This window comes from Perna viridis, chromosome 11 (genome assembly GCF_037379345.1).
Source record: "Perna viridis isolate PV_CMFRI_1.1 ecotype Kerala chromosome 11, ASM3737934v1, whole genome shotgun sequence".
Classification (NCBI taxonomy): Eukaryota; Metazoa; Mollusca; class Bivalvia; order Mytilida; family Mytilidae; genus Perna; species Perna viridis.
In genome coordinates, this window is record NC_142455.1 from 26,718,538 (window position 1) to 26,741,829 (window position 23,292).

At 33.3% G+C, this 23,292-nt stretch overlaps 2 protein-coding genes across 3 annotated transcripts; both read left to right on the top strand.

The window, feature by feature from the left end:
* The first annotated feature begins 371 nt into the window (after positions 1-371).
* LOC148603537 (phospholipase B1, membrane-associated-like) lies at positions 372-17,207 on the top strand. 2 transcript variants are annotated; one of them, XM_088552724.1, is made up of 13 exons: positions 372-530; positions 7,040-7,149; positions 9,290-9,371; positions 10,600-10,658; positions 11,121-11,188; positions 11,527-11,573; positions 12,443-12,551; positions 12,700-12,832; positions 13,721-13,878; positions 14,474-14,645; positions 15,581-15,682; positions 16,136-16,204; positions 17,091-17,207. In XM_088552724.1, the coding sequence occupies exons 1-13, from the start codon at positions 479-481 to the stop codon at positions 17,160-17,162; spliced, it is 1,233 nt and encodes a 410-aa protein (XP_088408850.1). In that variant the 5' UTR covers positions 372-478; the 3' UTR covers positions 17,163-17,207. The 2 variants fall into 2 exon arrangements, with proteins under 2 accessions (XP_088408850.1, XP_088408849.1); XM_088552723.1 differs by lacking the exon at positions 13,721-13,878 and adding an exon at positions 13,920-14,077 and having other exon boundaries at positions 373-530.
* Positions 2,806-7,024, top strand: LOC148603538 (caveolin-1-like). The gene is made up of 2 exons (XM_088552725.1): positions 2,806-3,613; positions 4,446-7,024. The coding sequence occupies exons 1-2, from the start codon at positions 3,551-3,553 to the stop codon at positions 4,770-4,772; spliced, it is 390 nt and encodes a 129-aa protein (XP_088408851.1). The 5' UTR covers positions 2,806-3,550; the 3' UTR covers positions 4,773-7,024.
* Positions 17,208-23,292: the final 6,085 nt, after the last annotated feature.

Here is a 23,292-nt window from a genome sequence, read left to right on the forward strand (position 1 = left end):
TGGTTCCCTCGATTACTCGATTTCTTTCTATCGTTCAGATCGGGTTATGACCGTTATCACGCTTAACATAGGAATATTATTAGTCCCGGTTTATGATCAAGATGCAGCACAACCCATTTTTTTTACAATTTTTTAAACCAATACCGTATACCACAAAAGGCAAGGTGAATACAAAAATCGGAGTTTTAATATTTCAGATTTACTGTTTAGAAATCATGGCTTTTTTATATCCTGGAAATATACATAGTTCCTGATCTGGGATCTGCAAATAAGCTTTTTATAATTTAATCTTGAAAGTTCACGGCTATTTCGGTGATGTTGTAATTTTGATTCCTAAAGTAGTCGATATTATCGTTATGACCGCATTGTCCGAATTATATGGAATAGAAACAGGGAGTCCTTGACTAGTTGAAAGTCACGAATGTACATATTCACGAACTACAGATAAGACAGCATTTCCCTAATTTCTGCTGACAATATGGGACGTTTGGTAACTGTTATTCTCCTAGCTTGTGTGGCCGGAACTTATGGTATGACTTTACTTTTACATGTGTTAAATGTACATGTATTAATGTCTAATCTCAGTTGATTTTGGTACACTTTCCATAACTACAGTATCGCACTAGAACTCTAACAAATATGCTTCTGGAACAGGGTTATGTTGCTACAAGATTGAAGTCATCACTACAGAAGTTTTATGGTCGTCATCATGAACTCGTAGATCGTTATGGTGTATCCATCTGCACCATGAAAACTGATTTATTCAACGGGTCATAGTTTTCCTTTCCTCGTTTGTCTACCCCGGACTTGACTTTTTATGAGCAACTCGGCGGGTGTTTCTAGAAAAGCAGAGGACGCTTACCCTACCGGTGCACCTGGTCCATGCTCCCAGTTTTTAGTGGAGTCCGAGTTGCTCATTTACTTTTGTTACTTTGTATGTATGATTTTAGTTACTTTACGTTCTTTGTTGTGTATGTCTGTTTTCCATGTCTGGTCTTTGTCCCTAGATTACATTCTTTTGGTTACCGCTATAACCTTGGTTTCCTTGATTACTCTTTCTATTTTGCTAAATGTCTTGCTTAAAAAATTCAATCTGACAACAAGAAGAAACATTTGATTTGTGAGAGCAACAGTGTTAATATGCCGAAAATAGGTGTTTGTTCTAAAACTGACCAATAAAATGCCATGGTAGTCATGTTTCATTTAAGATAACCGTGACAAATATTTTATTCATTTTTTTTAACACGAACCTAATAAAATATCTATTTTGGACCATTGTATATAATTTTATGCTCAAAGCTCTGGTCTATAATGTAGAAAATCACTAGAAATCGCTGAACCGGACTCTAATGCCACTGTTTTCGGAATATATGTTTTGTCACTGATTATGTCTATGATTTGTTTATTATTGCAAGGCGCGTAGCTTTTGCCTGCACTTAATTTTGCCAATTTTTTTTTTTTTTTTGAGATAAAATACATCCAGGAGAGGCATAAATGATGCTCTAAAACGCTATCTCTGCGGAGCTTCGGGAGGGGGCTTCGTCCCCCTGGACCCCCCTGCCGTAATTTTGCCTACACTTCAATTTGGCCTCAGCTACGCGCCTGATTGCTCACCGTTCACGAACCTATAGAGAAATATTAGATCCATCACAACTTCCGGTACAAGTGGGTCATTCCTATAACCCACGTATATTACAATACTATACACTTCTTGTATAATCTTGGTGCAGCTGAAAACCAGAAAAATAAACGATTTGTGTATTTCAATGCATATCATTTCACCTTTACGTGTTGATATAGTCGAAGATTCCACCATACAATGATGACACGACTATGCGTATTAGCCTGATATCGTGACTTTGGGATTAAATTAATAGCAACCAAGTTTGGAATAACATTTTTAACTCGATTTTTAAACAAGCACAATAAAAAACTAAACCTTAAATTTTTGTTTTAAAAAAACTAGAAACATTTCACTGCAGCAGCACATAATCATGATATTGTTTATATTCAAATAAGGACGAACTACAATAGTGTCATTTACGGTAATGTAACATAAGACGTTTTTAATTATGCCAATGAATACTTATAAATTTTTGGGGAAAATAACCACCGAAGGAATTATTGTGAGTGTAAAACCGTCCTCGCATTTGTTCGATATTTTTTAAACTTACTTGTTTACATACTTGTAGAAAACTGATCTTTAAGATTCTAATTGATAGAAATATCAAATTATATTTTGCTTGACTGGAAATGTTATCATTTAAGGGCTTTCAATACGTATTTTTTAATCTTTTAGAACGATTTAATAGTACATAGGTAAAGTGAATCAGAGTTATTCTTCAAGGAATAGATATCATCGCTGCAATATGTATAACGCCCAAGTCAGTACTCATTTTTTTTCACAAAACTAACGGAAACTCCTGGCACACCATGTAATTAATGGTTGAGTATCACGACATTCATAGAAAAAGTAACAGATATGGTAAAACGCAACAATTGCAACATCGTATAACCTTTATAAAAATAGTAAATACTGGCAGAGATCACCAAAGAGTCTTCAATAAATGTAAACACACCTTCAAGTAAACTCTGAGCGCCCCCAACAACAAAATTAGTACAATCCATGGTAACAGAACGATGACACTTCTTCAAAATAAAGTCGAATAGCGACACGAAGAGACAAAAATGACCAACATTGTCAAACAATTATAACATTAAGAAGTATTTTTATCTTGCTAAATAGAAGTTATCGGTGCAAAACAATGCAAGTATGTATATCATCAGTGGAGGATCTAGGATTTTTTTGCCGAGCTAGGCAAGCAGAAATAAAAAAAATGAACGATTTTCAATTAAAATAAAGAACACACAGTCTGACTAAAGCCGGCAGTAGACAGTAGTGGATAGTAGGGGCTGGCTTTGGTCAGACTGACAAACATCTAAAATGAATAAAATAACAGAAGAAAAAAAGGAAAAATATCAAACACAAAAAAAAACCAATTACCCCCCTCCCCCCACAAAAAAAGGAAAAATATATAAAAGTAGAAACACTTAAAGTATACTGCATTTGCAATGATAAAATATTCAATTTGCAAAAAAAGGACAAAAAGGACAAAATCCAGACTTCCTTTCTATTTTAATTGGATATTTCTTATTTTAAATCCACAGTATTCTTTACAGCATTTAATCAAATAATTAGTTGTAAGATTAGAAAACATAAAGTCATTTTAATCCGCAATAATATATATTTAATTTTTAAATGGACAACGTCGGAACATGTTTGGAGACGGTCAAAATGCAAACAGTAAGGTTAAATGGCATAATTGCTACAATACAAGTACTTGTATTAAAGGATTAAATCAAGAACCATTCATACCTATTACTGACCCGCGGTGTTAGACTGTTACTAACATTGATTTTCACATTTGTTTGGTTAAAAACCAAGCTACTGTTGCCAAGCCTTTATGGGCTATAGTTACTCGACCAGCTAAACAAAAAGCGGGCAGTGGTCAGTCTTCACATCGCAGAGAAGCAGTAAACACCAACAAGCATGTCTGACGGAGATTTGGATTTGGTCAACAGAGATCCCCAGGGACTCAATGCCCATCTCGGGGTAAGTTGATTTCACTGTTTTTTTTGGGTTTTTTTTTTGTTGAATCTCAGATTGTTTTACAGTCTACTGTAAAATCATTGGTTGAATCTACATGTGCATCACATTATGTATCTCTTATTTATGCGACCACTTCCTTTTGTCAATTGTCAAAGCTTTTAAAGTGGCTTTGTTGATTATAAATCCCGAAAAAAAAGTGAACGCTTCATGGGATATAATTCACATTTAGCATATTTGTCCTCTTCAACTATGGGCATAATTTTGAATCAGCCTTTCTTTGTCGATTTACTGCGCTAAGCAAAAGATAAGAATAACTCTTTCAAGAACGACACGAAATCATTAGTTAAATCCTAACATTTATCATAATGAAAACATTTTGTTTGATTTCCATGGTGAATCTGTTAAAATAATTAGATAAAAAGTGGACATTGTAGAGGTACATGCTGTTGTCAAGAAAAAAGAGGAAAAATATTTTGATTGTAAAATATGAAACATGACATAGTGTTTTAGTCTAGTTTTGAGGCATGATTATTTTATTCTCTTACAAAAGGTATATTCAGGTCGATTCTCTACTTCACTCCAAACAATTTTGTTTTCTGACATTTTTCGTGTACAGTTCTCACCATAACTACCAAATACATATATTGTTACTACATTGCTAATGTATATTTTCAAAAAAGATTGAAATCAAAATAAAGAAATCAAATTCAATCAACAGAGAAAACAAAGTCAATCAAAATAGAAAGTTATAAACGACGCTACATAATTGTATTTTAAAAACACAAATTTTCTGATTTCTGTACATTTATACAATTGCTTTTTTATTTTCTTTCAGACTTTGCACTTCACCGATGTGATCGCTGAACCTGATGGCATTCACAGTATTGATTGCATCTGGCGATGCTCATACATGTGCTTCAATTGCTGGAAGAAACTCTTCTACAATATCCTGACCCTAATCTATGGAATTTTTATGGCTGCTTATTGGGGATGCGAGTTCGCTTACATCGCCTTCTTCCACATTTGGATTATCTCCCCTTGCATGAAGGTATTGGAAATCAACTGCGGACTCTGTCAAAGAATTTATACACAATGTGTCAACTGCTGCATTGTGCCATGCTGTGAGGCATGTGGTTCTTTATTCCACATGTTTAAGAAGTAACATATTAAAAGACAATATTACATCAATGTATGTCATCCAGAACACCTTTGGGATGTAGCAACCGAGTACATGAGAAAGTATAAACTGTAGACCTTTATTTTTTCAGGGACAATTATAACAGAAATGTTGTATAATTTCGTTTTCGTGGATATTATTATTATTTATTTATTTTTGTTGTTGATTTTTGATTTGGACCCGTCCAATAAAGGTTTCAAAGTTTAATAATAAATTGTCTCTATAAAAAGTACATGTCGGTGTTTTCATTAATCACATTTTATGATTTTGAACATATCCAATAATCCATCAGAACCCGCCTTTCTTTAAACTGTTCTCCATTGTCTCTTACTTGTGTATGTTAATTACCTGCCGTACTGACATTGTTTTCTTGGTTCATGGTATGTTTACCTTTGTCAGGGTTAAATGGTCAAGTTCCAGCACCAAGACCAACAAACGGAGAAATAAAGAAAAAAAACACAAAACCAAACCAAAAAAAAACAAAAACATCAGCAAAAAAAACAATAAAAAAAAAGGAACACAGAAAGTAAAACCAAAAAATGCTATTACATATATGAATAAAAAAAGACTAGAAAAAAATCATGGAACAGTCAAACAAAAAAGCTAAAAAACAATAACACAAAAACAAACAAAAACAACAAAAACAAAACAAAACAAACAAAAATAATATACTAGTAAAACAAAGCAAAAAAAAAAATAATAATAAAAATAATAATAAATAAAAACAAAACGAAACAAAATAAATAATACAAATGCAAAAATAAACAGAAAAAAAATCAAAACAAGGACAAATAAACCAAAACAACAATGTATACAAATCAAGCAACAAGAAACGACAATGTTTATATTGCAACCAACCACGCATCAACTTTTAAGAAAATATTGCATTTGGTTTCTGGTTCAAGGTTTCAATCGCCCCTTTTTATATATTTAGTTTTTTTTTGTTTAACAACATTCTTCGTATTTTTTTTTTTTTTTTTTGTCAGATGAATGTTCGGTTCTTATTGATTTCAAGATTCAATACAATTGAATTATGCCGTCTCATCATAATTTGCTTATGACGAAAAAATTGAGTTTTTACCTTACAGTAAAAATATTGTAATCTTTCTTATATCTTTTTGTTCCTAATCATGTGGAGTGTGTTGGCGCATTGTAGTTATATGTAAGTACACTATGTACACTCGCATGTTTATATCTCTACATCAGCTGTCTTGTCTGTAATCATGAATTCTTTAAGAATGCTTTTCCTGAAAAAAGAAATACGGAAAACATTTAAGATTTTAAATGAAACAGATGCCATGCAAAGGATAATATGATTATGCAAGTTACAGCAGTAAAAGATATTTTTATGTAATTCTATATATTCTTAGTCCATTAACTGTACACGCTCACAAATGATCGTTTGATTAAAGCGATGAGTCCAGTGAAAGTTCCAAACACGTTAATCATGACTAGTAGTAAAACATGTGAAAGTGACATTTAACCTGTCTGGTTAAAGTACCTGTTTGGAGTGCATTTGTAAAATTAGCCTGTATATAAAGACCATCTCTAATGATTTTGCTCCCTCTCTTTAGTTTGAGTGTAGATATTTAATATCTACCAGTGTTGTATAATGGCTGTTAAGACGTATGTTGCAGTATGCTATATTGATTGTTCTAATTGTTGTTTGACCGTTACTTGAAACCGGGAGAAATGGCTTAGGGAATAATTCATGCCTTTATAGTTCATGGATAATGGTCGGCGATCTCCGCGTACGTGGCTATACTGTGGTCTACGATCAAGGCTTTCTTAAATGACCAGACAACTATCAACGAAGTGGGTGACCAAAATTTTGATAGTTAAAAAGTCTATCGATTATTACCCCGTATTTATTGGTTCCTACATGATATCATTATCTAGATGTGCCGTTCATAAGTAAAGGCCACTTTTCCTTTTCGTCAGTTTGAATGCAGAGGTACAGAAATTAATATGATTTGACTCTTTAACAAAAGAGTAATGAACGGATGAAGGTGCAGTGGGGGTCCAGAGTTTCCAATCCTGGAACCACTCTTTTATTGAAAAAAATGTAAATTCGGGTCGAATTCGGATTAAAATTAACAAATAATATCCTGGACTCCTTTTTCTTGAAAAATTTTGGAGCCCCCTTTTCACAATCACTGGATCCGCCCCAGGGTTATTCACAGTATTTACACCTAACTCATGAGCAGAGATTTAAGAATTTCCATTATTATCATTTGTTCTAAATTTTCCAGGCGGTAGCACATTTTGGAAGAATTATGTCAAGTTTTTCAACGAGACATTGCCCAATAACAGTACCCTCATGGAGATGTGGCGGGATCATGTCAGAAACTGGCCTGGAGTAGTAAGTAATGGTGTCATTCCGGTTTGCCCACTTTTAATTGAAGGTTTAAATAGACATAGGAGATTGCGTTGTTTTAACAATTAAAGTTTGTTTCTGAAAATTAATGTAGATATAATTTTACCTGCAAATTAATGATCAACTACTAAATTAAGAGCAATATGCATTTTTTTCTTTCCTCCTCATAATCAATTCTTTATATCCCTTAGATAGAGGTTATAAGTACAAACTGAGTGTAAGATTAAACAATAAAGATAAAAAAAAAACAAACAAATATAAATGAATAAATAAAAAATAGAAAAAAATGTTAATAACAAATGTGCATTATATATGCACTATCTTACTATACAGTACTAGGCAGTAAGAGAAAAAATAAAATATATAGCACCATGTCTTGCTGACATCATTATATGCAAGCAGTCGATGTAACCAAATGTTTCTCAGCATTAAATTTTATTCGGCTGCAGCGCGTACGAAGTGTATAACACAAGGTTCGAAATCAAAATCATCAAGATTCATAGGTCCCCCCCCAGCAAGAATCAAATATAGCAGCTTTCAGTCGAAATAACTTAGTTCAACTTACGAATGTAAAGGGAAGTCATGTAAAAAAGTCACTCGCAATAAGTCGCCGGAAATAAAATCAGTTTTTACATAAGTGGAGTCTTAATGACAAATATCAATTGTAAATTATGAATTTGTACTTCATCATTCATTTTGTAGTATATTATACAGTAACTAAATATTTTTTTATTATGTTTGCATATTGATGTCTGAAAAATTGAAAGTTTAATTTTCAAGTTAAAAAAAATAATTAAATTTGACAATTAAAATATTTTCTGAAATATAAAAAAAGAAGCCATTAAGTTTTCACATATTACATGAACATGAAAAGGGGCCATATCTACCAGAACATTAGGAAGACAAATGAAAAGTGGAATTAAGATTTTTTTCTTAAGTATAGACTGTCTGGTAGCATACTGTAAAATTTCTTTCCTTTTTCTACATTTTTATGCATCAAAAGAAGACACAGTGAAAGCAATTTTTGCTTACAAATACATACATTTTTATACATGTATGACAGATAGTGGGGTATTTTAATACAGACTTTACAACTTCATGGTTAGTGAACCCTTTGTATTTATTTTGTTTATACAACTGATTGATAATTGGGGTAATTCAAAGTGGGCAAAGCAGGATTAAACCGTAAGTAATTGGCTTCATGGCAATTAAGAAATAAATCACGGAAACTCCATTTTATAATTGTTTTGCCACGGGCTAGCCATTTATGTCACACCCCCCCTCGAGCGATAGCGAGTACGTGTTGCACGAAATGTGGGTCATGTGTTTATAATTTTTTACCATGACTATGGAGCACGTACATTAGAATGTTTTATAATTGTGATTTGTTACTGAAAAATACGATTAAACATATTTTTATGATAAATTATTACTTTTACTTTACCAAAAAAGAGAGAGGGTCTTAGGTTATGCAATAATAAAGTTGTCCTAAAATGCAAATGTAAATAATTAATTCATGCCAAAAATGTATATAAACAGACCGTTCAACACCGTGAAGGGTTATGACTAATTAAGTAGCTGTCTTTGTAAGAATCATGCAAATCTGAAAAAAAATGTGATATACCTAAAAAAAAAGGCTACATATTTTTATTTTTGTAATAAAATTGTTTTATGGGTGCATGTTATGAAATGTGTAAATTATTTATTCCGATCTGTCTGCTCTTAAGGGATAATCACCATTGAAAGTCCTGTAGATTCTATAGTATTTGGGTGACATTTACAGAGTTACCTCCATTAATTTTGAAATCTATAGTGCATTCTATATAATTTTTATCTACGTTGAGCACGGGTTATATGAAAAACCAAGTGTTAATTTCTATTTACTAAGGCATTTTGAACAAATATCAAAATTAAAAATATGCAGTCTTTCCAACCATGTATTACATTTTGCACGATTCTTAGCTGGAATGCTACTTAATTATTCTTCTGACATATACCACTACTTTTTGTAGAATGGAAAGAATGTGGTAGATTGACTCTAATTGTTAACAATAAAATTTGCGTATTTTTATCATGCGGTTTTACAGCCCAACACCGAAAAACATAAGAAAAATCTTTGTTTCAGGATAAAACCAGAGCTTACTATGATGTTCCACCATTTAACTGCCACATCAATAACCCTCATAATGGACACCACGCTACAAATGGTGAGTATTTGTTAAAATAACAACAATTCTATGCATGGTAGATCAGACTACTCCCGCATAGAAAGCTAAGCTACATAAAATGATTCTTATCTACATGTACCCGGTACTGCAATGAAATCCATCAGGTTAAAAATACTTTTCTCCATAATGCAGACTATCAATGTCTAAATGATGAGTTTAATTTTAAATCCCACCGAGTTTCAAATGGTAGTCTTATTTTGTACCCGTCCATGCAATGGAGAACGAGCGCCGAAATAGTGAAACTAATTTAAACTGTCTCTATGGACACAAGGAATCTAAATAAAATGTCGCCCCACAATGAACATCATGCTTCAATAGGTAAAAATATTTAAATCCCCACAGGACTACTATATATGGCCATCTACTTGCTGGCCATCAGCTTCAACTGGTAGCCAACCTACGAATGGATAATTCGACTTCCGCCACTTTGCTATAGCTCCAGCCTCCAGTGTCATTTTCCTCATGTCCACTTGTTCCAATGCCATATAAAAAAAAAAGAAAAGATTTTACTGCTGTTAACCGACTGACGAACCGCTAGCTTACAAAACTAAACCACTTAAATAAAACTATAGAACTTACCAATTTCTGAGTTGCGGAAGTTTCATTGTCTCACAATTTTTATATCATAACAGAGTTACCAGAGTTTCATCAATGTCACGACATTCAAAATCAGCTGATAGGGTTATGATCATTATACTATCACGTACTATACATGTGCAAGTGTTTGAAATAAGAAATTTATTTCATGCACAATCAACGTGACATTTGAAGACTATATCACTAAATAGGATAATCAACTTCGTCGTTCTCTCAGTTATATATTCAGTTTCTACGAATTTTTCAAAACATGCAAGGAAACTTCATGCATGATACAATTAATTTGTTCCTTGAGATTCTGGATACGGTGAATAATTATAAGTACATTTAAGAATCGGACAGGAACTAAAATACCTTAATAATTTTGCGGATTTTTTTGTTACTGAATTACATTCATCACACCTAGAAAACTCTCTTTACATTATTTGTCGATTTTATTTCAGCAATAGAGTTCCGCAAGTAAAGGTTTTAACGTTCTAACCTGCCTGGTTCTTACGTTGGCATGTATTTAAAGAAACATGCGTGCTTCTAAAGTATAATAACTAATTTCGAATCCAAAACAAGATGCAAACGTGATCAATAGTGTCCAACTGCCTCTTTGCTTTTACAGTACACGAGCTCCACCCTGGGGATATCAGAGTCATTGGTGCTTTGGGAGATTCCCTCACGGTATGTTTTAGATGATTGCTCTACTGAAATGGACAATTTCACACGCTATGAAAAATACGACGTTAATATACTTACTACCCCCACCCCCAGTTTTAAAAGACCCATTATTTCATCAGCAAATGATATCAATAAGCCATCTTGGCATTGTGCCCTGATTAAGTAAAATTTTAAAGACCGCGTGAAACCCGACTTCAAACTCGTCTCCGAATTTTTGTAATATAAACGTTAAATCATAAAGAGATGACCTTTCCTAAAAATTAACAATGTTTTAATTTATTGGCTGAGCGAAAATTGTCATCGTAACCTGTTAGGCAACACCCATTTTATCAACGGGGCTGGGATTTTATTTTTTTAATTTTCCAAATTGTATCAGTAGGCATGGACAGAAAAAAATAGGCTACAGTATTCCCCCATTAACCATTAAATTTGACCTCGTTGAAAATAATTTCTTGGTGGTTTTAGGCTGGTAATGGTATCCTGGCCTCAAACATTCTCGGAGATCTCATTGAATACAGAGGACACTCTTGGTGGTTAGTAGTTGCCTTTTCGGAGCATACATTATTATGTCATCAAGAAAAACCAACAAAATTGAAATATTTTGTACTCAGAAGAACTTAAACAAACGAACAAACGAAACATTAATAAGGAGGAGATCAAGTGACAACTTGAGGACACAACACGCGCCTTAATGGTGGAGAACGCGTTAATGAAGAAATTCACTGAAAACTATATCAACTGGGGTTTTAACGTAGACCTTAAACGCCAGTAGAATGATCATTTGTAGTACTTTTGTTATGATTTTTTATGCATCTGTGTATATTCGTACCGTATTTAATGAATATTCATGAGTGTAAAATTTCTTTTACAGTATTGGAGGTGATGGCAGTATGGACAGCAGTGTCCTTACAATGCCAAGTATGTGCAACCAATTTTATATTGTAAATTATAAAAAAACAAAAACCAAAAAAACTAAAAACAAAAAAACAAAAAACAAAACAAAAAAAAATCATCAAAACAAAACAAAAACAAAAACCCCTTGAATTTAGCTGTTTCACCATTGGTAATGACATTTCGTCTTTGATATGATGCTTATATTTAAATTATACATCGGTTTCTTTATAATTTGTGCTTAAACGGTACTATCCTTATTTTAATGGTCCCAAAATATAGATTTTCGAGCTTGAGTGGGTGATCTTTTATAGTGTAGAAACTCACCAGACACATTTTTAGTAAATTTCCTTAAAATGCGCGATCTCATGTTCTTATATTCAATTCTCCTATTAATTATTGCGTTAAAAACAAATTATACATTAGGAACAACCATTTGGTTTTTATGTGGATAGGGTGCAGAATCAAATTTGAAATAGAAAGACAGGACGATGATATTTGGTTAAAAAACTAGGACGAACAATTGGGTAGGCTAGAGTAAAACAAGTACTATCTTTAAAAAAGATGGCCGACGCAGTAAAATTTGTTCTTTTTACTTATAATTGTCATCAGGAAATAACGCATGGCAATTCCAATTTCCTTTTTCGAACCCCACTAAGTTATCAGTATTTGGCCAATCTGGAAACAGAATTTTGATCGGGCGACTTGCGTTTTTTGGAAGAGCGTCTTTAAGATCAAAGGGAAAAAAGCGAAACTATACCGACTGCGTCGGAAAAATAGGCCAGGTAAGAAATTTGGCCGAAAAAAAAAAGCGCAAAATTTAATCCCAGTTTTCTCAACAGGAGTCAGATGGTTTCTCTCATTTATTCAAACTTATAAATCAAATTTTATTGCAGATATTTTGAAGAAATTCGGTCAATATTTGTACGGATATTCTACTGGAACCGGAAGTAGAGGTTCAGCCGGATCAAGATTAAACAAAGCCGACCCAGGAGATACGTCATAGTGAGTCATATAAAGTACATTTGATAGGTTGGTTTCAAAGTAAGTGCTAAAAGGTATTTAGGATAAAAATGTCATTAGAATACATGTGAAACATAAATCTGACCTGAAAGCGTCATTCTTAATCAGACAACAATGATCTCTGTTACAGCAATATGCCAGAACAAGCCGCCATGTTGGTTAACAGCCTGAAGAGCGACTCCAACGTCAGATTCAACGATGATTGGAAACTAATCACATTGTTTGTCGGTGGCAATGATTTATGCGACGCTTGTAATGATTTGGTATGCATTTGAGACAATTTCTAGAAAATATATCAAATTCTGTTATTTTTTTTCTCAGTCATTTGATAAATAAATATTTTTGTGTTGAATGGATTTGCTCAAATCACCTGTTTGAAATATTTGATGAAACTTGGCATGCACAATTTGAACCAGTTTTTCTTCGGGCTTTTGTACCTAGACTGAATGCGCGATATGACAACGTTAAAATGACATTGTTTCCTTCAAGAGTTCGGAGAAGTCATTGAAGACTAAAGGTATCACGGCGAATTATAGCTTTCATGGCCGTAGCTTGCTACGTCCTTTTACCGAGGCAGGGGTTCGTGGGGGGTGGGGGTGAGCGCAGCCCCCCAGACGCTGACGACAATTTTGCACCCAAAAATGTAAATTCTTAGCCCAAATTTTAGTTTCAAATAATAAAATTAGTTCAGTAGTTTTGTAAGGTTTCAATGTAGGAACAAGAAGTTTAATAACAAATTCATAACATTATTCATATAAAATCCCGGGTATAAAATAAACCATAATAAACGAGAAATACTGTCTTTTGACCTTTCTTTATCAGTCCCGTTTTTTTTTCTTTTTTTTCTTTTCTTATATTTGACGAGTCAACTGCCTCGGCTGCCTCAACGCAGGCTACGCCTATGGCTTTATTTTTTTAAAATTAATTTTTTTAAAATCATTATCATCTTTGACATATATTAATCTTCTTTCGACGTTATTTCAAAAATGGAAATATTGAAAATATGAGGTCAAAATTCCGATAAAATTCATAACTTTAAAATGAGCTACGTATCATTTACCTTTAACGTCGTCATAAACCAGAAAGATTAAGATGGTCGTCTAATTTTGCCCTTCTCACTAGATTTAAAAAGATGATTTTTTTTCATACAGAATAGATACAGCGGTATCAACTACGCTAACAACATCCGACTTGCGTTGGATATTTTACATGCAAATGTACCGAAGGTCTTTGTCAACGTTGTTCAGATATTCGACATAGCTCCAATTGCTGCTATGAATGGTGGTTTCCTTTGCAGTCTTGTTCACAGGTATTGATGTAGTTATGTTTACATATCGTTTTCTTCCACAGAATAGATACAGTGGTGTTAACTATGCCAACAATATCAAACAAGCATTAGACATACTCCATGCCCAGGTACCAAAAGCTTTCGTCAACGTTGTTCAGATTTTCGACATTGCACCTATTGCAGCAATGAATGGTGGATTTCTGTGCAGTCTTGTACACAGGTGACATAATAAAACTTTCATAAAACGCGCGTACGTAGGGTGACGCCATCTTCGATTTGATTGTTCAGCTTAACTCATTTGGCTTTGCCTTTCATATGTACTTTTTTATAATTACTAATTTTTGTTGTTTATGTCCTGTTTTTTTTTTCAACATTGTTTTCTGAGTTGACCTTCAGAATTGCATATCGTTTCGGTGGTCTTTCTTGGTTTGTTTTCAATTTCTAAGAAAAGAGCGAAGAAAATTTGTATGGCAAGTGACGAAATATGTGTGAAGTCCGATTTAAAGACATTTTTTGGCATGAACTTGTCACATCTTTGATAAACTTGATGTGTATCATATTTTCATCGAATTTAAAACTAGGGCGATCAATTTAAATGTTTCAATACATCTTACAGTATGGTTTGTGCTTGTGGCAAGGATAAGAACAATGCCGCCTTATTGGAGAGATTGACACGTGACTACCAGGACGAGACTAAGAAGCTGATTGACAGTGGACGTTACGATACAAGATCCGATTTTACTGTTGTTTTACAGCCATTCTTTAGTAACACAAGACCTCCACTTAAGGTACAGTGAAAACTGTTTTAACCGAACACATTTTAGTCTTTAATTCGTTCGGTTTAGGTAGGTGTTCTGTTTAAAACAGATGTTCGGCTTACCAAGGTTCAATATATATTTTTATTGATATGAAGGGACTTCAGTCTGGTTTTGATGGTTTCCGAATTTGTGACGGGTTTCAATGTACATTATACCAATTGCACTGCATATCCTTACTAAGTGCACAGACTTCCGGTATTTCGGACCGGATCGATTTCAAATCAGCTAAAAGATAAAAGGGAGGCATTAAAATTTTGAAAGATAGCATTTTTTCCCGTTTTTCCATTTTCTTCTTCACCAGAATCTGATATGCGATTACACGTTCTTGTTACCTAAACAATAATACCATCCTAGTACATTTATTTAATACGAATTGTAGGAGCAATATTCCACTTTGGCAAACAACTTTGCGTTGGAAATAGTTCAAATTGTGTATAAAATCGACAATTTACGGAAATTTTCGTTCTTGACTTGGCTTGATTTGGTTGATTTTACGTATTGTCTCGAAAACACTGATCTGATTAAAGAGAGGAATATAGTTACTGTAAACGTATTAACTTTCGCTAATTTTCGAGAATTCTGTCAAACGAACATATTCTCGGGTATCATTTTTTTGCAGTTTAAAAAATGACAAGTGTTTCATAGTATTAAAAATTAACTATGCGAATACTATTTTTCGCGCTTTTCAGTCCACTGCAAAATAGCGGAAATTAGTATAGCGCGAAAATTAATACGTAAAAATATAGCATTTATAGCCCGAAAAGCATCGTTTGTTCGGCGTTTTACGCTATACATTGTACCATTGGCAATGTTTGATTATTTTTAGATTGGTATTTAAAATGAGGAGCTACACGAGATGTTGATATCATATTGTAAGAACAGCATCATTTCATGTTTAATTTTAGGATGACACCAACATGATTGATTTGAGCTACTTCTCACCTGACTGTTTCCATTTCAATGCCAAAGGTCATGGTGCAGCCGCCCTTTCATTGTGGAACAACATGGTAAATACATTTTGGAAAGGTGTATTTGTGTTTCGTAGTAACGTAATAGAAGATTTAAAATTTAAATGTCTCAAAACTGAAAGATAGGTTTCGTATGGTATTAAACTCCGTCATATTCGATGTTCGGTTAAACTACAGAATTGAAGTATCAACAAATCATTCCAAATTAAATATGTTTATGGAAAATATTAATCAACACATCCATTGACCATTAAGCATACTAAAATTTGGAAATACTTTGATAATTGCTAACTAATGCATGTATATCCACTAAACAGTCGCTGCATTTAATATATAATTCTCCAATTTGCCGATTTTTAACCGGCAGACATGATAGATATATTCATTTCACGGTATTATCAGATTAGTAGCGATACTCTAATTAAGTAAAGATTAAAAAAAAATATATATCAAAGACAAAAGTTTCATATTCCTTGATTTGTGTGATTTAAGCTGGAAGCTCCAGGATCAAAACAATTGGAGTGGCATCTCGGCTCCGAGTTTCATTGCCCCGGCACTCATGTAAGTATTTCTTGAAGAAAATATTATACTAGTAGCTTATTTAATAAAATTTCTTTTATTATAATTATAGCAATTAAATAGTATACGTCTGGCACATTCATATCATGTGATGTTGCACACTTGGCATTTTGTTTACAAGTGATATACATTTTTTACAGTGAGAAAATTACTAGAGTCAAAATTAATTGGTAAAATATCTACTAATACATGTAGGTATCTTCCCTTTTTTGACATTTGAAAAGAGATATATAAAACAAATAATAAAATAAAAAAAACCACCGGTTATACTTGACTCGACCAATGTTAAATGTCACCAAAATATTTGTTTCAAAAATCAAAATGAAGAGCAGATCACTAATTAATTGAGAGGGAATTTTTTTTAAATTCTGCAGAGAAATGTATAACTCAGGACATGCAATATAATGTTTTATAGAACCCGTAAGGAATATCGACCTCGGTCATGGGCCTTGGTCCTTATCTCTTTTAAATGATTCATTAAACATGATATCGCATACACTGAGCTGCCACAAATTTATACTACCAACTAGTCTACAGACATCTATTAACTCTTTTAAAGGGGGTATTATGCTTGTCAGACTACACTGCAAATGGCACTCGTAGTGGATTTTTTTGTTTTTTGTTTTTGTGTTACATTTGATTTGTCTTTTGTCAGTACTTTAAATACAATTGGCTGAATACACTTTTACCTACATTTAGCACATTTTCTTTAGAAAGCGAACTTTGATACATCCAAATGCATATGGCCTATAAAAAGTCAATTGGAAGTTCTTTTTTTTAAAAACGTATTTGTAGTCAATAAACTAATGTTGTTAGAATGCAGTGTGTCGTTTTGGATTTTGTTAATCTCCCTTTTTTGTTTTTACAGGGAAATCATTATCATGAATACTTTACCACAGCATTGAACAAGGATGGGGCTTATATAATGGGGAAGAAGTGAAAAGCGAAAAACGAATACTCGTCAAAATAAAAAAAAACAAGGGAAGTTTTCTGATTTTTATTTTTAGCCTTTATAGTAATCTTGAAGTTAGATATAGTTTATTTATGATTGTTGTCCAAAGAAAATGTACAGTTCTTATAATAAAATCTATGTAAACATGAAAAAAAGACAAACACCTATCGACTAACAAGGTAGAACCAATGAACACTATAGGAATAAAGGGTGCTTTGGAGAAATTCATAGAAGCTGCGTCCACTGACTTTGTGAGTGGACTTCATCTAAAATTCGATCGTGAGTAGACAGGTCCTTAAACCAATGGACGGTCGCCGTCCTTTAAGTGCCACGATTAGTCAAACATTCAAAACTTTTAATTTGCTTATATCATTTAAATAAGGCACTATTTTATAAATTCATACACAACAACCGTTCACAATGACAGCAGCAGACAAAACAGACAGCCAATAAAAATTGACGCAGCTATCAATACTTTGATAAATAATTCATGAATAACTCTCTTTTTTATTTTCCATTCTATAATAACTCGTGATTTCGTACAATATTTAATGAATCTGTCCCTAATATTTATTTATACCTGAAAAAGAGCTACATGGCAGTCCTATCTGTGTAAAGACCAAATGGAAAAACTTGATCAAAAGTAAAAATACATAATTTGCATTTCCTGACGTTGACGTCTGTCTGGTGTGAAGTAAAGAACTATAATATTCAAAATATTAACATCTATCTCTTTGGTACCAATTTGCTAACTCAGATTTGTGATTATAAGATCCGGTTTCGGTGATGGAACATTTATTTTTAAAACAAAATTTAGAAGCAAAAAAAGTCTCATTATGGTTCCGTTGTCGAATGCAAATGTTTGTCAATTTCGGGGGAAATATTAGTTCTCCCAACAAACTGAACTTATTTTCGAAACAAAATTTAGATAAAAAAAGTTCAATAAGGTACAAATGTTTGTCTATTTCGGAGGACATGTTAGTTCTCCCAACATAAGTCCAAGCTGAACTTCCGTTACGGCAGGGGCACGTGTACTGTAGTGACAGGCGTTGTAGTAAACAATCCCTTTCAGGTCTCCTCTGACTGAAATCAAAACACACACATGAACAATATATATTCAAACAATGTGTAAAGAAACAACTTACAGTGTTACTCTAACCATGTAGAAATATATTCATTTGAATATACTATAATATTGATAGACTCATCCGATTTTGCTTTCTTTTACCATATGATACTTTAAACCAAACTCCGGAGCATTGGTCTCTTCCATGCCTGCAGTGGAGGAACGTCAACGGTACGGAACTGGAGTTGCTTTGGAGTTTGGTCTCTTCCATGCCTACAGTGGAGGAACGTCAACGGGACGGAACTGGAGCTGCTTTCGAGTTTGGTCTCTTCCATGCCTACAGTGGAGGAACGTCAACGGTACGGAACTGGAGCTGCCTTGGAGTTTGTTCCATGCTTACAGTGGAGGAACGTCAACGGTACGGGACTGGAGCTGCTTTGGAGTTTGTGGAGGAACGTCAATGGTACGGAACTGGAGCTGCCTTGGAGTTTGTGGAGGAACGTCAACGGTACGGAACTGGAGCTGCCTTGGAGTTTGTGGAGGAACGTCAACGGTACGGAACTGGAGCTGCTTTGGAGTTTGACTTTAAACGATAACGACCAATGTAGGAAAAGAAACCCCGAAATACTTGAATGTTTATTGCAAATATCTTAATAATGCTTTAATTTGGTGTTGTTTCATATCTTGTCAAAGAGATTATAAAACATATTAATGATATGTAATTTTCAGATCTGAAGATCTGTGGTGGTGATAAGACAAAAACTGAATTTAAACCAATCGGTTTAGAAAGGCGAATAAAATACCTACATGACATGTAATAGGAAATTCCTGGCTGGAAATTGATGTATCCACAAAGTGAGCTTGCCCTTGGAGCTTCAAGAATGACTTGTTTTCCGGCATTGAAAATTTGTTCTCCTGTTGTCTAAGAAAATCATTACTTGTACGATGTGTAATGCGCAATGTGACATAATAAAAAAGCTAATTTTCAAAAATTCTGTAAATAAGTAGAACAAAATTTGCTTAAATTTCTCGCTGTTTGTAAACAATAATGAGTTTAATGTATCCCTTGCAATGTGATAAGCTTATTGGTATTTTGTGAAAATAAGTGTGACATCGATAATGAAAAATGGGTTCAGCATAAATCAAGCCGAGGGCAATTTGTCTGACACTTGCATGCTATTTAATATCATCCAGCTTTTATGAAAACACCTTTATATAATCCCGGCTCAGTAGGTTTGTCTATTGTTGTTTATTAAAAAAAGAAATATCATCTTAAATGGTGTATCAATTTTTGTGGATTTTTACATCTACCTTTTAGTTAATTATTCTACAATGATTAAGCTGTACTTACTGATAAAACTTTTGAAACCGTGACATCAAATTGAATTCTCCCAACGATATCATCATTAATTCCATTTGGACCGGGAACCTCTCTCTTTGTGTTCATTGTAAATACCATATCTGAAATAATATAGCCTAGCTGGTCGAGTGATCTAGGGCGCTGGACTTTGTGCAGGCGGTGTTGTCATAGATGTGACAGCAGTACGAGTTCGAGTCCCGCGGAGGGAACGACCAAAAATTTGCATCGCAAATTTGAGTTCTAACATCGTTGGGAATTTTTCAGACCTTTATATATATATATATATATATATATATATATATATATATATATATATTGACAATTCCATTCAATAATGTGAACAACATTGTGACATGTTTTTATCGAAGCTATTTTTGAAAATGAATCGTGTTTTCAATTTTGAATTCAACATTTCAAATAAAAGAAGAAAAGCCAACAGCTAAAAATAACGTTATTCGTCATATTTCTTTGTTATTAGATTTTGATTAATCATCGGATAACAACGAAAACCGAAAAAGTTACACGGAGAGAAACACTACCGAAAAAAACCCCAAAATCTCTCCGTTTGTTATAAGTCTATATACAGCACTATGGCCATCAACAGATGCACATATAAAACGGTAAAGCAGCGAATCATCATTTAAAAGTTTCTCATTTCATTTATTTGTTGATTGCTTTATTTGTTTAATTATCTATTTGTCTATGCCATCACTCTCATCGATAAACTGTTATTAAAAAAAATTAGAACAAAAAATGTAGTAATAGTCATAAAAATGATAGAAAAAATAAAAAGTATGATTTGGTTAAATTTCAATAATTCACAACACGGATATGGTCACTTACATTTTTGGTCGGGATAGCATAATGTATTTGGTACGTTCTCAGCCTCTATTTTTCTGTATCTCCAATCACACGTGCACTGAAGTGAAAGCTGCGCGAGAACCAAAGTAAGAAAAAGTACAAAGAAAGATACGAAATAGTCCATTTTGAAAATACACCTTTGATTTTGTTCAGGATATTGAATTTCGAAATTGCCTAGTCCTATAAATACATTGTCAAATTTTGCCTGTCAAAAGCAGATGGCGCATGCGGACACTCCCAGGTGTCCTGAGGACTTGGCGCATGCGTACACTCCCAGGTGTCCTGATGACTTAAAGTTTAATGGGCCGTATAAAGTTCAAAATGTTACCTATATTAACAGTTATACCAGCAACAGATGAAACGTGTAAAATCTGGTTTACACTTCATTATATAAATGACTATTGCTCGTGGTCTCATTTAGACATATTTAAGCATAATGTAGTTGTCACAATGTTACGCTTTGTTGACACCAAATGTGTATCAATTTCCGCTATTATAAACAATAAAATGATATTAAATACAAATATAAGTTTGCATATCTTAATTCACAGTTTTGCCAAAGTAACACTTTTATTTATTAATAGAGAAGAGTTGTTTTCATCAATTGAACGCAATTTTTCATTTGGTGCAGCTATCCATGTTCATATTCTGTTTTCACAAACAAACAAAAATCAAACAAAAAAAAACTAATCATCAAAGTGTATAGCGTGAAACACATGAGTAGGAACAGGAAAAGAAGAAGGGGGACCAGTCATTGCCCTTAAACTATAGGCCGATTTCGTTGATAAGATGTGTAGGAAAGGTTATGGAAAGAATTATTTTCAAACATGTATATAATCATTTGTACAATAATAACTTAATTTATAAATAACAGTCAGGTTTCCTTCCAAAATATTCCACAGTTCACCAGTTATTAGAAATGTACGATTGCATATTGAATTCATTTGAAAATAGAGAAATAAATTGTTTTGTTTTCTGTGATTTTTCAAAAGCGTTTGACAAAGTATGGCATGAAGGATTACTACTTAAACTGAAAGCCTATGGGATAAACGGCTCATTATTCGACTGGTTCAAAAGTTACCTCTCTGAAAGAAACCAAAAGGTATTAATAAACCAATCTTCGTCTTCCACCTGTAATATTCAGGCAGGTGTTCCCCAAGGATCTGTAATTGGCCCTTTGCTCTTTGTAATGTATATCAACAATATAGCAGATACACTTACTTCACTGTGTAGATTATATGCCCATGACACTTCATTCAGCTTTTCCAGTCAAAATCATGAACAAATTAAACCTGTAATTGATCAAGATCTGGCAAAGCTGGATGAATGGTCCAAGAAATGGCAAATGTCCTTCAATCCTGATAAAACAGAAATTATGATATTTTCCAATAATGCATTACCTACTCTCAATTTTGGATTAAATGGAAAAAAATATTCCCACAAACACACATAAGCACTTGGGTATTACCTTTTCTAATGATGCAAAATGGCAGAAGCACATTGACAATACAATAGTAAGCATATCCAAACACTTAAATGTGCTACGTAAATTAAAATATCAATTAAGTAGGAAAACCTTGGAAAAGTTGTATCTGGTTTTTATTAGACCTATTTTTGAATATGCAGCTGAAGTTTGGGATAACTGTGGTGTTGGTAATTCTAATAAATTGGAACAATTACATTTAGAATGTGCAAGAATAGTAACTGGTTTGCCAATTTTTACAAGAAAAGAATTAATCTATAAAGAAGTTGGGTGGGAAACATTAGCAGAAAGAAGAAAGAAAGGAAGACTACAAATGTTTTTTTAATATGAAAAATAATAACGCTCCTAGCTATCTTTGTAATCTTTTACATCCTAATATACAAAGTACAACGTACCCCCTAAGAAATGGGGAAGATATCTTTGTACCTTTTTGTAGAGTGTCTTCAACCATGGATTCATTCATACCTGAAGCAATTAAATAATGGAATACTCTTGACCTCTCAATACGCCGCTCAAACTCAATTGGACACTTTAGAATGGTATTAAAAAGAAGAACTGTCAAAACTGAAATTCCAGAATACTTCTCATTTGGTCCAAGAAAACTTGATATTATACTTACACAACTAAAATGTTCTGCCTCATTTTTAAACAATGATTTATGTAAAGCTAACATTATCTCAGATCAGGCTTGTCGCTGTGGATATTCAATTGAAAATGCCCAACACTATTTTTTTAATGTCCTTTGTACAGGGAATACAGGGAATTACTTATCAATGATCTCGCTTGGCTACCTAACAATATCCCGTTTGATATTAAATAATTAGTTTCTGGGAATCAAGAGTTATCTTTAGCTGAAAACAAGAGTGTGTTTAGTCACGTTTTCGCTTTCATAAAGCAGTCTTAAAGATTCATAATACATGTAGTCTAATGTACTACTAGCGAATATGTCTTAAATGGGCTATGCTCATCAACACCGTCAAATCTGTACAAATCATTTCTTCTCCTTTGTAGCTTACTTCTCAGAAGACGTTTGTTATATGTTTAATGATATAAACAATTACTCCCATGCTCATATGTACAAATGTTTCATTGTTAATATTGTATTGCGGAAAGGACTTCATAAGTATGATTTACTTTGCGAAAGGACTTCATAAGTATGATTTACTTGTGCCCGATCAATCAAAAGTATGATTTACTTGTGTCCGATCCATCAAAAGTATGATTTACTTGTGTCCGATCCATCATAAGTATGATTTACTTGTGTCCGATCCATCAAAAGTATGATTTACTTGTGTCCGATCCATTTTGTTTTGAACAAATAAAATATGTTTAAACCAAACAGGAAAAG

Excerpts from the sequence above, each read along its gene's own strand:
- LOC148603537 (XM_088552724.1), top strand. The coding sequence starts at position 479 with ATGGGACGTTTGGTAACTGTTATTCTCCTAGCTTGTGTGGCCGGAACT. Across the intron at positions 531-7,039 it reads TTGTGTGGCCGGAACTTATG|GCGGTAGCACATTTTGGAAG; the intron begins GTATGACTTTAC and ends TAAATTTTCCAG. Across the intron at positions 9,372-10,599 it reads TGGACACCACGCTACAAATG|TACACGAGCTCCACCCTGGG; the intron begins GTGAGTATTTGT and ends TTGCTTTTACAG.
- LOC148603538 (XM_088552725.1), top strand. The coding sequence starts at position 3,551 with ATGTCTGACGGAGATTTGGATTTGGTCAACAGAGATCCCCAGGGACTC. Across the intron at positions 3,614-4,445 it reads GACTCAATGCCCATCTCGGG|ACTTTGCACTTCACCGATGT; the intron begins GTAAGTTGATTT and ends ATTTTCTTTCAG.